This window comes from Styela clava, chromosome 12 (assembly GCF_964204865.1).
Source record: "Styela clava chromosome 12, kaStyClav1.hap1.2, whole genome shotgun sequence".
Lineage (NCBI taxonomy): Eukaryota > Metazoa > Chordata > Ascidiacea > Stolidobranchia > Styelidae > Styela > Styela clava.
Genome location: NC_135261.1, coordinates 126173 through 142591, shown reverse-complemented (window position 1 = coordinate 142591; position 16419 = coordinate 126173). Strand labels below are relative to the sequence as shown.

General features: G+C 38.5%; 1 protein-coding gene across 3 annotated transcripts in view; it reads right to left on the bottom strand.

The window, feature by feature from the left end:
• LOC120329927 (uncharacterized) overlaps window positions 1-14512 on the bottom strand; it is a 79745-nt gene extending 65233 nt beyond the window's left edge. For all 3 annotated transcript variants that reach the window (XM_039396722.2, XM_078118569.1, XM_039396723.2), the window contains exons 1-13: window positions 14352-14512; window positions 13410-13501; window positions 12489-12632; window positions 10879-11008; window positions 10525-10578; window positions 8845-8961; window positions 8479-8528; window positions 6816-6903; window positions 6185-6289; window positions 5150-5235; window positions 4111-4257; window positions 2827-2946; window positions 275-909 (exon numbers count right to left, since the gene is read on the bottom strand). In XM_039396722.2, coding sequence (XP_039252656.2) covers window positions 275-909; window positions 2827-2946; window positions 4111-4257; window positions 5150-5235; window positions 6185-6289; window positions 6816-6903; window positions 8479-8528; window positions 8845-8961; window positions 10525-10578; window positions 10879-11008; window positions 12489-12632; window positions 13410-13501; window positions 14352-14434 — 1851 coding nt within the window. In that variant the 5' untranslated portion in view covers window positions 14435-14512. The remainder of the gene's footprint in view (window positions 1-274; window positions 910-2826; window positions 2947-4110; window positions 4258-5149; window positions 5236-6184; window positions 6290-6815; window positions 6904-8478; window positions 8529-8844; window positions 8962-10524; window positions 10579-10878; window positions 11009-12488; window positions 12633-13409; window positions 13502-14351) is intronic.
• Between the last annotated feature and the right edge of the window lie 1907 nt (window positions 14513-16419).

Genomic DNA, 16419 nt, shown 5'->3' with positions numbered 1-16419 from the left:
AAAAATAGTAGCTTCTTGTATATACGCTTCTGCTTGTCCAGAGCCCCGAAGAGACAAAGAATAAGTGGAAGAGGGTGCTTTGCGTAACTGCTCAAGCATCGATAACCAGTATCATGGTGCTAAACATGGTCAGTTCCAATACCTGACCTCAACGGGTTAATGGTTGTGGATCTACATCTTATAGGCTTTACTCTCACTGCCCTGGATTTTAAAGCTACCCTGGAACCCAATTTATCTGATCTTTTAAATATTTTACCAAAACAGATTTACCAACCTGAATTGCATCCTCTGGGTCATATTTTTTATCCCCCTCAGCGTCTTTCCCTTCAGTGATTGGTTGATTGTCCGAAGCTACATGAACTCCAGCGGCAACTTTTGGTTTAATTTGCTCATTCATGCATAAAGAAATAGTGTTTTGGTCATTGTTTTGTATTATTTGGTCATGCTTCAATAGTTTTTGGTCGTGCTTTGATGATTTTTGTACAGGTGAAATACTGTTATGCTCCTGTGACTTTAGGTTTTGCTTCAAAAATTTTTGGTCTTGCTTCAATGATTTGTCTGTTGGTGGACTTTGGTCAAGCTTCAGTGATTTTATGTCATGCTTCAATGGTTCAATATTAGAAGAGTTTTGGTTGAAATTGTGGAAAGTTTTTTCAGATTTCGGGGAGGAAACTTGGAATATATCATCAAATTGTTTGAATGTAGGGCTTGTTTCTATGACAACAACATTTTGCTCTTCGAAAGAATGTGGCTCACCGCTGCCACCGTTGGAATGTTTTTTAGCCTTCTTCCGTCGACTCCTTCCTTCTTTGCTTGCGGACGTTGATTGGTCTGCAGGTATTTCTGGTAATTTTCGTCGTGTTTTGGTAACCGGAGTAACAATAGGCTCGGGGGATGGTGGAGGGCCATCTGAAAATAAATCTGTAAGTTTATTTATATTGCAAAGCTATATTCAAAGAAATAACAGACTCGAAGTCATTTCAAAACCCACTACAGTCTGGCATAAGATTTTGACTTCGGGTTGAAAGGAATTTTCACTTCAACTAGAATTTTTAACTGCATGCATGCCCTCTATAATATCCTGCAGATGGTGCCAATATTACTTTTCAAATTGAGGTGATAAAATTAGATTAGATCATCACTAAAATTAAGACCCATGCAATACTAATCAATGTAGAGCAGTAGTACTCAAACGATCGACCGTACCCCAAAAGAGGGGCGTAGACAATTTTCTGAGGGGCCGTGAAGCTAACAAAAATTAAAAATATATTTGTTAGATTTGATCTTGTCCACCCAATATATCAGGGGTTCCCAAACCGCAGCCTGCGGGCCAAATCCGGCCCGCGTAACAATTTAAAATGGCCCGCCGAACTTCAGTAAAACGATGTTGTTATGTCATTACCACAGTTTAAGCACGTGTTTATCGCGTAACAATTCAAGTATGCCGATATCTCAATAATACGTACCGGTATTACCGTGTTTCCCCAAAAATAGAACAGATTATTTCAATTTTCTTTCGAAAAATATAACTAGGGCTTATTTTCGGGGCGTGTCTTTTATTTTCATGAGTCAAAAAAAAACTACAAAGATTTTCAAATATAAAAAAATATGAAAACCAATATCCATTTACTTAAATGGCATGTTTTCCTCTTTCACACTTGTTAGATTAATCATTTACAACGTGTAGGGGAGATTTCTTGCTATCGACTTGGTGCTACTGACTATACGTCTTATTTTACGGTGAGGCATATATTAAAATCATTCTTAAAATTCAGGCTAGGTCTTATTTACGGGATTGGTCTCCTTTTCAGGGAAACACGGTAGGATTACAAAGAGCAGTAATTAAGTTATCAGCCCTATAAGAAAGCTTACAGATGGCAAAGAAACAAACAAAACTAGACTTTGCAAATAGACGTTTCCGGGATAAATGGTAGCTTTCACATTTCTGTATTGCAAAGAATCGAACTTCAGCGATTTGTCTTTCTTGCCAATGAAATATTCCAGTTCTGAAGGAATACGACATTAAGCGTCATTATGAGTCAAACAAACAGGTTGCAAAAAATGTCAAATGAAAGTGAATCCACTGAACCCCAGCTAAACCGCCGCGAACTTTCGGGCGCTAAACTCTTCCGGCCCGCGAACATTTTCCCGATTCTAAATATCGCCCGCGTCCAATAAAGTTTGGGAACCCTTGCAATATATGATATTTACATTTCTTTGTTTTGGATATTTACGTTCCATCCACGTATTTTGAATGTGTTTTTTAGAATGAAACATACTTCCGCCTTGTGGTATTTGTAGCTTATTGTTAGCTAGTTATTTTTGAGGTGGGGCTCGAGACTTGACATATTCTAAAAAGGGGGCACGGCTTAAATAGTTTGAGAACCACTGATGTAGTGAAAGAAGAAAGCCCAGCCTAACAAAAGTTTGTAGTTCCAACTTGTACTGAGTCTTATTTGAAGTGAAAGTGCAAAAATGTCTAATGTTAATGTCTGAATGTAAATATGACGATATTCCCATCGTATGTGTACCACGGTACCAAGTTAGGGTTAGGCCATAATTCGATTCCAATTTTCCTTACTTTAGTTCTATTATGAGTTCAGAGACAGTCTGTATTAGCAAAGTGAATATACCCCTGCCCATAGGTTTCAGTCCTTTTACACAACTTGTACACATACTTCTGGAGAGCCAACACAACTGCATACATATATACAAAATGTTTACAAAAATCTAAGGAAGCAGGGTAAGAATTTTACAAATCAGAGAGGGTTAAATTAATTTGGATTACTTCCTTGAATAGTTCAAAGGTCATGACCTTTCACCTACCTTCCAGGTTGAATATTGCAACAACATCTTCAACGGAGACTGGTCTTGGATCACCAGGTTGATACTCCGATTCGGGTAGATCTTCAGTGCCATCTTGTGGAGAAAGTAGTAGCTCTGCTTCTGTAATATCAAATGAAAGATAATTAGGGGAATCGAATGCTCCATACAGACCAGTGGGAGAATATACTGTTCCTCAAGGCAGGGTTTCCCAAACTGGGGTCCATTGACCACTGGGGTCAGTGATGACTGCACATGGGGGTCTCAAGGCAGGGTTTCCCAAACTGGGGTCCCAGTGATGACTGTACAGGGGGTCTCAAGGCAGGGTTTCCCAAACTGGGGTCCCAGTGATGACTGTACAGGGGGTCTCAAGGCAGGGTTTCCCAAACTGGGGTCCATTGACCACTGGGGTCAGTGATGACTGTACAGGGGGTCTCTAGGCAGGGTTTCCCAAACTGGGGTCCATTGACCACTGGGGTCAGTGATGACTGTACAGGGGGTCTCAAGGCAGGGTTTCCCAAACTGGGGTCCATTGACCACTGGGGTCAGTGATGACTGCACAGGGGGTTTCAAGGCAGGGTTACCCAAACTGGGGTCCATTGACCCCTGGGGTCAGTGATGACTGTACAGGGGGTTTCAAGGCAGGGTTACCCAAACTGGGGTCCATTGACCACTAGGGTCAGTGATGACTGCACAGGGGGTCTCAAGGCAGGGTTTCCCAAACTGGGGTCCATTGACCACTGGGATCAGTGATGACTGCACAGGGGGTCTCAAGGCAGGGTTACCCAAACTGGGTCCATTGACCACTGGGGTCAGTGATGACTGCACAGGGGGTTTCAAGGCAGGGTTACCCAAACTGGGGTCCATTGACCACTGGGGTCAGTGATGACTGCACAGGGGGTTTCAAGGCAGGGTTACCCAAACTGGGGTCCATTGACCACTGGGGTCAGTGATGACTGTACAGGGGGTCTCAAGGCAGGGTTTCCCAAACTGGGGTCCATTGACCCCTGGGGTCAGTGATGACTGTACAGGGGGTCTCAAGGCAGGGTTTCCCAAACTGGGGTCCATTGACCACTGGGGTCAGTGATGACTGTACAGGGGGTCTCAAGGCAGGGTTTTCCAAACTGGGGTCCATTGACCACTGGGGTCAGTGATGACTGCACAGGCGGTCTGTAGCAATATGAAGAGTCTAAAACATACATTTTAACGTATATGCACTGTCACTTAGACATTCGTTAACGAGATAAAGTCGTCCCTGTTTAAACATATAAACAAATCATTCAATACCTTCTTCGCTGAGGACATGTTCCTTCACAACAACATTCATCTTCCCTTCTGCAGGGGTCATGACCTCTGTTACCATGGTTACTTCTAATTTATCGCCATCTAGTGGACTCTTGGTGACAGAGACTTTCCTTGATGGAGACTGATCATCTGTTAAGAAAGCGAAAAAGTTTTAATATTCAAGCCTGCTATAGTCCGTGTATATGGCACAATTAACTGGTTGACTATTCCCATATCCAACATGGACTGGTAACCTGATAAGAGGCCGTGGTTTTTTATTTGATCAAGTAGTCAAAAATGTATCAGATGTAATCTTAACTGGTAAATAATGGCTGGCATGACTTGTTAGCTGTATGAGAGGCTGTGGCAGTCGTTGGCTTATCAAGTTTTTCATCTCCATGAAAAAAAAAACATGAAAATCCTACCCCTATGCAAGCTAGTATATACCTCGAACCTCCAAGATTAACCAATCAAGAAAAGGAAAAGGATCAGCAAAGAGGATTTTCCATGTTATCCCCAAGAAGAGGAAAGTTGATCAAATAGACCATATGCAGGGGCATAGCCTTAAATTTTCAAAGGGGGAGAGGGTTCTGAAATTTCTATTTACCAAGTTAGACCTTATTAGCTAGCAGGCCCAGGAAATGTGGGGTTCCAATAGTCTTGTGGGTTCAAAAAGTGTTTCAAGCTCCAAAAAAATGCTATGAATGAATGTATACATTTAAAACGGGGCGTTCAGACCCCCAACCCGCCCCTCTGACCACATGGTTAACTGTAAAACCCGTTCAATGCTCCTGAAGTATGCGCGCCAAGATGTCGCATAACCTGAACCCTAACCTTCTACATAACCTGAGTTCACGTTGTGCGTTATCTTGGTGCACATACTTCAGGAGGTCCACCCGTTTAGTTAATAGACCAGTTAACCAATTTAAATTCTATACGATTAAAACTCAACAGTGAGGTCATGTTTGCTTCCCCAATTCTACAATCACTTATTTATTGTCAACTATTATTCATGCTAATTACAACAAACATCTCAACTCACCAATTGAGGGAGTTCTTTGTAATTCCTTAGATTTTGATTTGTTCGGAGTTTTTCGATTGAAATCATTTGAGAACGAACGACTTTTGCTAAAAACGAATCAAAAACACAAATTTAAAATGTTTGTCCTGGTATTGAAAAAAAGCATTCACTTGATTTTTAAAACTACGGTAATAAAAAATCTTGAGTAATAGCCTAGGGCAGCGGTTCCCAACCAGGGGCCCCACAGAGCAGTTAGACAAGGGCCACAATGCTCAGCGCAAAACTGATTTTACTTTCTCCTTCCCCCCCCCCATTCTTCCTAGTTTCATGGCATTTCACAGAGCATGTTGAACTTTGTAACATAATGAAATTTAGAATCTATCAATTAAAATAACACTATAAATACCACTGGAATGATAAACAGGGGGGCATAAGTGCTAATATCCTCCGGAAGAGTGACAATGAATGCCATAAAAGGTTCGAAACCAATCGTCCTAGCGATTAAAATATTGGTGTGAAATGGACAGGCAGTGCAGAGCTGGGAATTTTCCAGTCATTTTTAAATTAATTCCCTGCATATCGTTAACTATCAGTGTTTACTTGTACAGGGTTGTATTTGGAGGAAGAGGCGTAAAAAGCATCGTATAAAAAAATTGCTGTTTTTCTTATTTCCGAAACAAATTTATCGAATTCACACAAACTGTTGAACATGGCCCAACTAGAACAATATCCGATATTATAAAAATTCATTCCAGATTTCACTTCAGTTTTGAATTTCACCGAGTCTAATCTAAAGATTTGATCTTGCTCCGGTGTATTTTGCATATTTACATTTATTGTTTAGAGATAGCGGTTGTGCTTGTATCTTTATTATCTTCAGCGATTTCATTATTTATATTCGATTCACGTATTTTCAACGTGTTTTTTGAATAAGAGAGCTTATTGTTAGCTAGTTTTTTTTTTAAGTGGAGCGCGAGACCTAACAAATTTTAAGAAGGGTCGTAGCTTGACAAGTTTGAGAACCACTGTCCTAGAGCCATCTTTGAATCAACTTACCAAGCAGGACTGGAAGGTTTGGTGGGTGAAGGTGTGACCCCGCCCCCAGATGTTTGAGAAGTACTTCGGATCCTGTTCTTGTGTCTTTCTAATGCTTGTTGAGCCCTGGGTGGAGAAGAAGTTCAAGTAAAAGGAGTCTACATGGACTACTATGGGTACAGGTACCGTAAGTACTCAAAGTATATGATAAAAGCTTCCATCCTGTGAGGCAGTAATTACTTCAGAAGCTTGGACTTGACTTACATAATACTCAAAACAAAATATTTCATATTTATCTTGTAACATGCAAGCTTTATTTCAGTAATCGGTATTCACCCATAAACCAGTAACACAGAAGTCAGCAAATTGTGGGTTGTTTTAAATTTTCAACAAAAACGTTGGCCCTTGAACCCTTTTCCATTTCACTATTTATCCCACGATTAAAAAACTTTGCCAACCACTGACATTGAGTCTATGTAGCCAATCTAGCCAGGCCAAGCTGTGGAAGAAATACTCAATATTGAGAAGTCAGAGCTAAATCAAAATTATTTCAGTCTTCCTAATTATAGTAGCTAGTTCTGTAGTCAGTGACTGGTGAATTGTTCAGAGTGGAAGTCATTGCATATATAAAGAAATTTCAAACATATCTAACCTGGACAATCCCTTGGTGGACGTTGTGCTTGATCCAGAGTCTGAGAGAGAAGTCTTGCTTGAACTTGCAGAAGAACGACGAGATAGAACTGGATAGAAGAAAGAGAGAAGTGTTAGATCGATATAGGAATGCGCTGCCTACACAGCCAGCCCTGTGAGCATGTTTTATCGGTTTCACATGATGGAATTCATGTTTTCTTTGTCAATAATGAAAAATGGAGTGAAAGATTGATGGGATTTATGTATTCATCCTGGGAGAGAGAAAAGCCTATAAGGCGGCTTAATGATATGATGAAACACAGTCTCTCGTTCGGTTACCAGTCCATATTGAATGGATATTGGACTATTTAGCCAGTTATTTGTCTTCGGGTGCATGGATTTGACGGTGGAGGAAGCCATAACCAACCAGCGAGAACCACCCTACGACTAGGGCTGTCTAAGCGAACTGAATATTCGAAATCGAATCAAATCGCAATTTATTCGAATCGTTTTCCGGCTAATTTTCGAATCGCTAAAATTAGGTACCGGTACATAAAGCGGAAACCATCTTCACAGGATGTTTTTCATCGGGCAAGCGGCACTCCGAGCTCAGACCACTCTCGCTCACGGCTTAATTGGTTTCCCGATATTTCTTTCGCCTTCATTTTGTGACAAACATGTCATTACTACTGCCTGCCCGGTGGCACGTGATTAGCCATTTCATGCATGGTCATTATAAGTTATAATCGGTCATGACGTTTTTGAGAGAGAACAAGGAGAAAAAGGAGACAATTTAGAAAACGATAGTTCTATAGATAGAATTTAGAATAGTTAGTTATCATAGGAACATGGTACAGGCAACTTAAAGCTGAAAACAGGTGTTTTGGGATCCTTATGATGGCAATACCTTATTTAAATGGGATTTGTAATTTCTCATGATGGCATTACTGTATTATCCATCTATATACCAAGACAAATAATTGCACTCTTGCATTTTGATGGCTGTTGTACACTAACAATATTATTGTCATCAAACGAGCTTGGAATTTGTTAAGTGCAATTTTGAACTTGAGCAACAGTTTTATCTGTATTGATGGTTGTCATTATTTTGCTGGAATTTACACAAAAAAACATAAGACTAGTGAATAGGAATGAAATAGCATCTACAGGCTTTACATGTCCTATTAAAACTGAATCCATCAAAATTGAGATTGCAATTTTTGAATAGTGCAATTTTTAATCTTAACACTCAACAGTTTTCGACCCAAATTTCGAAGTTCTCCAATTTTTTTGACTAGTTCATACAAGCGTGTGATCTCCTTTCATAAATCTGAAAACATTGTATTGCAAAATACCAGCAGTAAGTAAAATGTAACTGCACATATGTTACCACAACTTCGAAGGGCAGGCGTTTATTGTATAATAGAGAAAGATTTAATATTGCACAATAATATTCGATTATTCGGTTCGAATCAAAAAATTATTCGATTTTGGACAGCCCTACCTACGACTTTCATATTCACCACAAATTCTGACTGAAAATAAATAGTTTTAGATGTGAGTACATGGGTGCCGGGCGTGTTATATCAATGTCAGGGAGAAATTACCACTTTATCAGCTTTCCTCTCCCCCAGTTTATTCTTTATATATAATCCTTCCAATTTTCTCATATCAAAGCCACTTACCCTTTTCTTTATTCTCATCTGATCGCGGTCTGCCAGGCGATGCCGGTTTCCTAAAAATGGAACCAAAAATATGTGAGAGGATTGGAAGAAAATTTATTCTCTTGAAGCTTAAAGACATAGAAGAAGGATAAGTAGTTGGTACTGCAGAAACCAAAATCAAAATGAGTGAATCTAGCAAATCTCCAAACAAATGGATTCGCTACTTCCTTTAATTTGAGAATTCTTCATTGCAACAACATTTTTCTTAAACTAGGAATCATTTTTCCATATACACCTAATTAAAGTTTTTTTTATTGCCTTCAATTCAGGGATAACTTTCTTATATCGAATTCCAGAATTGAGTTGATAAAGAACAAAGTTCCTCACTCTTTCAACGTAGATTGCTTCTCAAGTTTTGCAATACTATCAAGAACTCTCTCCCTCCTCAGTGAACGTCGCATGAGTATTGATGGATCGTTCACAGCCGGTGTGCTCCGAGAAGGTCTGTTGATTTGAGAGATGCACAAGTTAGGAGGGGTCTTGCATAATATCCAGAGAAAAAAATGTCGATAAGACGACATAATCATAGGATGGGAGTTTCATATTTATCCTGGGAGAGGAATGGCAATTGCCGCCACACCTCTGACAACTCTGCATTGGTCCTTCCCATTTTTGTGGAGAGTAGGTATATACAAAAAGAAAACTGACTCTTTACTGTCATAGGGTGGTTTGCGAAAGCATTGGTCAGTTGCGGCTTCCTCCACCTTTGAGTCCATGCATCTGGAACAAATGGATGGCTAACTAATCCCATACCCGACATGGACTGCTAACGAGAGACCGTGGTTAGTCATATCATCAAAGGCTGCCTTATTGGCTTACCTCTCCCGGGACAATGAATAATAATCCTATCCTATATGAATAGGAACTTGATAAATAAGGATTGGGCAAGGTTTTTGAACTAAGGGCCAAAAATGTTGCCCACCTAGATTGGCGGGCCATTTGAGTGTGACGTTAAAAGTTACATTGTATGAATGATATTTACAGTGTTACAAAACCAAAACTGGAAAACAATATGTGGCAAAACTAAATTTATCGTAATCTCAACAAATTCCTTGATCTATTTTTTAGCCAAAACATCAAAATTTGGTTTTAGTTTTGTTATGGCAGCATCAGGCGGGCCAAATTGAATTACCCCTGGCTGGATTTGGCCTGCGGGCCGTAGTTTGAACAAAGTAGTCTACAATCACATAAACAGCTTTCATGTGAAAAGGCATTTTATACTAGTTGAACCCTAGAAATACACTGCTAATGTCATTATTTATAATTTGGATGTATAAATAAAATCTCATTCATATTTCCATACCAAACATGAGTTTCCTTTGTGTGGAACAAATTAACAAACCCTAAAAGTCAAACACCTGACATTGAAAGCCGTAAATGTTTAATGAGATTAATATTTGATGGTGCGTGAAATAGGGCGTGGCATCAACTTATTGCTTTGTACTTTTGTTGGAGAATGACTGAGCCATTCAAGGTAGAAATACAATATATTGAAAATTATACAGTTCAGACTTAATGAAGTGCAAACATGGCTTTGTCACTGGAATACACTTGGACACATGATTAAGGTACTCCCGTAGTGTGTGTACCCGGTTAGGGTTAGGACATAATTTTATTTTAGTTCTTAGTTTTTTTTCCCTATTTTAGTTTTATTACGAGTTCAGGGATTGTCTGTGTTAGCCAAGTGAATATACCCCTGGCCCATAGGTTTCAGTCTCCTTACACATCTTGATGTAAAATAGGCGAATAAAATTAGTCATCTCCATATTGGTACACACACTCATGAAGCGCCATGATTAAACCGAAGAAATATTGAGGATAAATCAGAGAAAGCCAATAGCTTATTGTGCGAATCTAACGTCATGAAGAAACTATGATGGCATTGCATGTTACACATTTCGAGTTCAGACCCATGCACACCACCCCCATGAATATATTAGCAGAAACAGACAAGTTATAAAAGGAAATCAATATTATATTTATTCATTTATATGTTATATTTCGTACCTGTGAGATCTTCTGAACGCAGATGAATCATTAGCCGATGACTGATTGACTGAGCTGGAAGATAAGAAAATTTATCTCTAACTGCCATAGAAATGATAACACACAAGAAAAATACACGAGGCCGAGATTCATTGAAGTTGCAAAACATGGAACTTGGAGGGTCTTTTTTCCATTTATCACTATAGGACAGGTTCACGCCTATTTCGAAATTGCAGGCTGGAAAAATTCTGATTCAAACCCCATACCTAAATTAATTCAAATGATCAATGAAACCTTATACCGAATAAAGTGTAACTTGCCAGTTAAGGGGCATTTATTACTTCACAGTATAATTTAGAATCGCTTTCTTCTCACCTGTATGACCTCACAAAGGGTGTTTTTTTGTTGTCTTCATTATCTTGATTCCGGTTCTCAAATTTCGACAAATTATCCATGAATTTACTCCCAAGTTTCTGTCGAGCAGTTTTGGCTTCTGGTTTTGTCACTGTTTAAAAAAAAATGAATCACTGAGAATTGAAAAATATGAATATTGGGTATAATTAAGACTAAGCAATTCTTCAAACTCTCACCATCGAAAAAAGAGTTGCTTGAAAATTTTGCAACTCCAATGTCCTTGTGTATTACCTGTTTTTTATATAAAATAATTTGCTTATAAACTGAAGCAATGCCAAGGGCACTCACTCAAACCTAAAGAAACTCATCTCTGAGCAACGTTACGGGCACTTACGCAGAAGTAAAGGAGACTCATCTCAGAGCAAAGTTACGCGCACTCACCCAGAAGCAAAGAAACTCATCTCTGAGAAACATTACAGGCACTCACTCAAATATAAAAGAAACTCATCTCTGAGCAAAGTTACGAACACTCACTCAGAATTAAAAGAAGACTCATCTCTGAGCAACGTTACGGGCACTTACGCAGCAGTAAAGGAGACTCATCTCAGAGCAAAGTTACGCGCACTCACTCAGAAGTAAAGAAACTCATCTCTGAGAAACATTACAGGCACTCACTCAAATATAAAAGAAACTCATCTCTGAGCAAAATTACGAACACTCACTCAGAATTAAAAGAAGACTCATCTCTGAGAAACGTTACGGGCACTCAATCAAATTTAAAAAAACTCATTTCTTAGCAATGTTACTGGCACTCACTCAAATATAAAAGAAACTCAACTCTGAGCAAAGTTACTGGCACTCACTCAGAATTAAAAGATATTCATCTCAGAGATACATACGGACACTCACTCAAATATAAAAGAAACTCATCTCTGAGCAATGTTACTGGCACTCACTCATAATTAAAAGAGATTCATCTCTGAGAAACGTTACGGGCACTCACTCGAATATAAAAGAAACTCATCTCGGAGCAATGTTACTGGCACTCACTCATAATTAAAAGAGATTCATCTCTGAGAAACGTTACGGGCACTCACTCAAATATAAAAGAAACTCATCTCGGAGCAATGTTACTGGCACTCACTCAGAATTAAAAGAGATTCATCTCTGAGAAACATCACGACACTCACTCAAATATAAAAGAAACTCATCTCTGAGCAAAGTTACGAACACTCACTCAGAATTAAAAGAAGACTCATCTCTGAGAAACGTTATGGGCCTCAATCAAATATAAAAAAACTCATTTCTTAGCAATGTTACTGGCACTCACTCAGAATTAAAAAATATTCATCTCTGAGAAACGTTACATGCACTTACTCAAAAGTTAGGCGCACTCAGAAATAAAGAAATGCACTCAAAAGTAAAGGAAACTCATTTCTGAAAAACGTATTCACTAAAATTCACTACTGAAACTACATAGAAGTATGGAAGTGCATTATATACGCTCATTCAGAGTCAAGATATGGACGACCACAGGAAATCCAAATTCACCCTGGATTAGCAAAACCCAAGTTAGTACGATATGCCAACAGCAGAGACAAATACATGAACAAAGTAAAAACCTATCCCACCTTCATTTTGTTTCTTCCCTTTATTCTCTTTCTCGGTTGTTTCAAATTTCGGAGTTTTCTCAATAATATTCACTTTATCATATGAATTTACACGTTTTGCTCCACTAGGTGGCTTCTTGTGCACACTCGCTCCGCCGTTAGAAGCTAGAATCGGAGACACCAAATAATATCATGAATAATAATAATTTCTTGATCAAATTCCAAAAAAGCATGGGAATTGAATTTTATAAAACAGATTAGTTGGGAATAAACTTTGCTGACACAACTTTTAATTTTCACAGAAGTTGATCAATTTTGAAAGTATTCGTTTTTCGATATCACTGGTTTATCAGATTACACTGTTAGTGAAGATTATTTATTAAATCAAATTAATATTTAACACCATTAACAGAAGTTCGCTATAAAAATGTGAATCAAAAGATTATTGAAGAACAAATTTTATTTGGCAACTATGATTTCTATTCCAAGTAAATTATCAACTTAACTCCAGCTTGCTTATACCGTCACAGCCAGAAGTGTGTGCACCAATATTGAGGTAACTGATTTTGTTCGCCTATTTACATCAAGTTGTGTAAAGAGACTGAAACCTATCGACAGGGGGTATATATACTTGGCTAACACATACAGTCCCCGAACTTGTAATGGAACTTGAATAAGGAAAATCAGAATAAAATTATGGCCTAACCTGGTACACATACTTCGGGAGTACCCAGATATCAAACTAATGGACAGTTTGTTAATGGCTTGTGTTCAGTTTAGTGATAGTTCAGTGATTTGGTTTATCTCAGACCAGACCAGGTTTAGATTGGATGGTAGAACAGTAACCCAACCTAATCAAATAATTAAAGGTGAGGCAGAAAGACAGTAGAGTGAACTCCCTTTATCTATAAAACAAAAATACAATTCAGCATTGATAAAAACCTGTTTTGTTTTTCTTCTCTAAATCCTTCCCAGGAGTTTTCTCTTTTTTCTTTTCTGATGTTGGTTGCTTTGTTGAGGATTCCTGACCATTTCTATGAAAACAAGAGAAATATTGAGACCGCTGGCTCGCCTTCAATCTGCTGGTCAGTCTGAAAGGCTTGCAGGTTAATTATATGCAATGCAAGAGGATTGCTGGACAACTGGTGCAAAACCGCTGGTTACTTTCCACGACTTTCCCCACCATCCAAGGACATGGTAACAATTAACTGACAAATTCTCCTTATACAAAAGAATCCAAAGGAATAATCTTGACCAATTGACATTACTCTTCGCTGAGATCAATATGAAATTTAGAAATAAAAAAATGTCAGTCGGTGAGTCTTGTTTGAAGCGAAAGTTTGTAAATATGTACGCCACATAAAAAAGCCAGTTCAGATGAAATAATTTGAATATAAAGCATTTATGATTCATTACATTCACTGGTCAGAATGAACAACTACCAGAAGTGTTTCAAGACCAACAACTTAACAATCATTGGAGCTTACTTTTAATGTGATTCTTGCTGCAAACTAGCAAGAATATATTTTTGTAATGTTTTGTCTGACTAACATCCAACTTTCTCAGACATGATTGTTAAATTATGAAGTTGCAATTTCGTCAGACGAAACTGACAGAAATATATTTGTGTCAGTGCGCAGTAAGGTCACACAAACTCACTCAGAAGATTGGGATCTACACAGTCAGGCTTCAACTAAAAAATACTGTTGTGCAGCAATATTCTTGAATCACTTGGAAATGTTAACCTCATTTCTGCTACAGTATTTATGAATTATGTGCATACAGATACACCAGCGCAAAGACATACAGGGAGAATAAATACCGATAGCTATTACCCCAGAAACCCAATTGATTCCATAAGTAAATGAAAACGTTTCGTCCCACCTTCGACGCTTTCGTTCCTCTCTTTCAACTCTTCTCTGTTCTCGAGGAGTCAGAGTGACAGCTACTCCTTCAACTGATGACATGGCTGGGATATTTCCAGAGTTTGGATTTGTTGGTCAAAACGAATTTAGAATTAATGAAGGTTTCTATGAGACAATGACATAAATATTGATAAAATGATATTTTTAAAATTAAGCGATATAATATTTATGAGGTAGTGAAGACCACAAGAACTAACTGAAGCTCTTGGATAAAAGGTTGGCATAACTTAATAGCTGGAAACTTTTCTAAGAGGCTAGTTCTAAAAAATACATTTCATTATACCAACTCAACATTTCACAAATGGGAAAGAGTCTGCAGTTCAGATGCCAATAATGTTCGATATCCTTTCATTTAATCATTTAAAAGAGAGTACCGGTACGCTTCATGCAGATAAACACTAGTAAACTATAATGGGACATTTCGCCAATATCTCATAATCAAAGTTGTTTTTGTCTTGGCATCTTAGCCATGTACATTGTGTGTCTAATTTGATTAAAAATAAATTTCGATCAATAGATATACAGGTAAACTGACACCGAGCAGAACCAGCACTTGAAAAGTAAAACCTTCATTGTAACCTGACACCTCATATTTTTGTGTTTAACTCGGGCATATCAGCCATTATTCTAAGTCCTGTATAGGCTGATTTCCTCCCTTCTGTCCTCATACAGTCATGCTCTCTGTGTCTGTGTGTATATAATGTTTCACACACATCCATTTGCAATGTTTCTTTGGTTGACAGGTTGTATGTGTATGTATGTTTATTAGTCTCGTAGTAGTAAGCAGTATAAAAAATTGACAATATTAATATTGGAGACGGGACGCATGCACAAGACCGTACTGGCCTAAAACACAAATGTGCGACATGCACCCCTTTTGACAAGTACAGAACAAAAAATGTTAGATTAAATGCATATGATATGGTCCCTTATACAGAACTGTTTATACAAGGGAGTTTATAAGACAAGACAATATATATAAATAGGGACAACACAATACACCAAATACATAAAGATAAAATAAAAATTTAGGCGTAGATACAACACCCTTGAGTGGTGGGACCATATACCGGTGATATGAATGGGCGAAATATAGGAGGTACCGGTACATGTGCAGTGCCTATACGGTCGCGCCACTCAAGGATGATAAATATAGTCTTTGATAGAGTATAGATATTTCGGAAAAAATGCGAGCCATGCAGATTTGGTGAAATGCTCTAGTGTTGCTATCAAATTCCTAGGTATTACCGGTATTGTTCTATTTAAAGGTTAAAGCCAAACGTGGTGAGAATTACGTGGTGAGTTGACACAACCTCTCGTTATCGTAGCCTAATGTCTGAAGATATTGGCCGGGCAATAACAGGTTACCAGCAATATTCAATATGCATACACCTAATTTTATTCGATACACTTGCTCGTTATCTTGAAAGCGCAGAGCCTACAAATTCATATTCCCCTAGAAACCACACCGGAAATGCAATTCGTCGCTAACGACGACGGTGGTGACGTTGTTTAAGGTCACGTATGACCAATGACCCTTATCGGTATCAAACGTGGATTTACTTCCATAGGGCTTTCTAATTCATCACCGTAGAAAGGGAAGCCGATAAGACGACCCAGTCGTATGGCGAATAGCGGCCTTTCGCCCGGTTATCAGTTCACGCGAGTATGGATTAGTTGGACAATTATTTGTTTCAGTCTTTCAGACGCATGAAATTTGCTTCATATTTACCCCGTGAAGGGCAGCTCAATCAAATAAAAATTATTTTCAGTCTGGCGCACATAATCCTGGTAATTGAAAGAGCCATAACTTATAATATTAATAATAATAATATGGCGAACTACGGCCTCTCGTATGTTGAGTTACACGTCAATTGCTCTTACTGTATCTAACCCTGCGGTAAAACAGTTATTACGAGAAAAATGTGAAGCAAAGGTCGACGTCCAAATCGTGAGAACAGCGCTAAGAACATTCACAATCTGAACGCCACAATGAGCAGTAATTTCCCTCAGGAAATAATCCAATG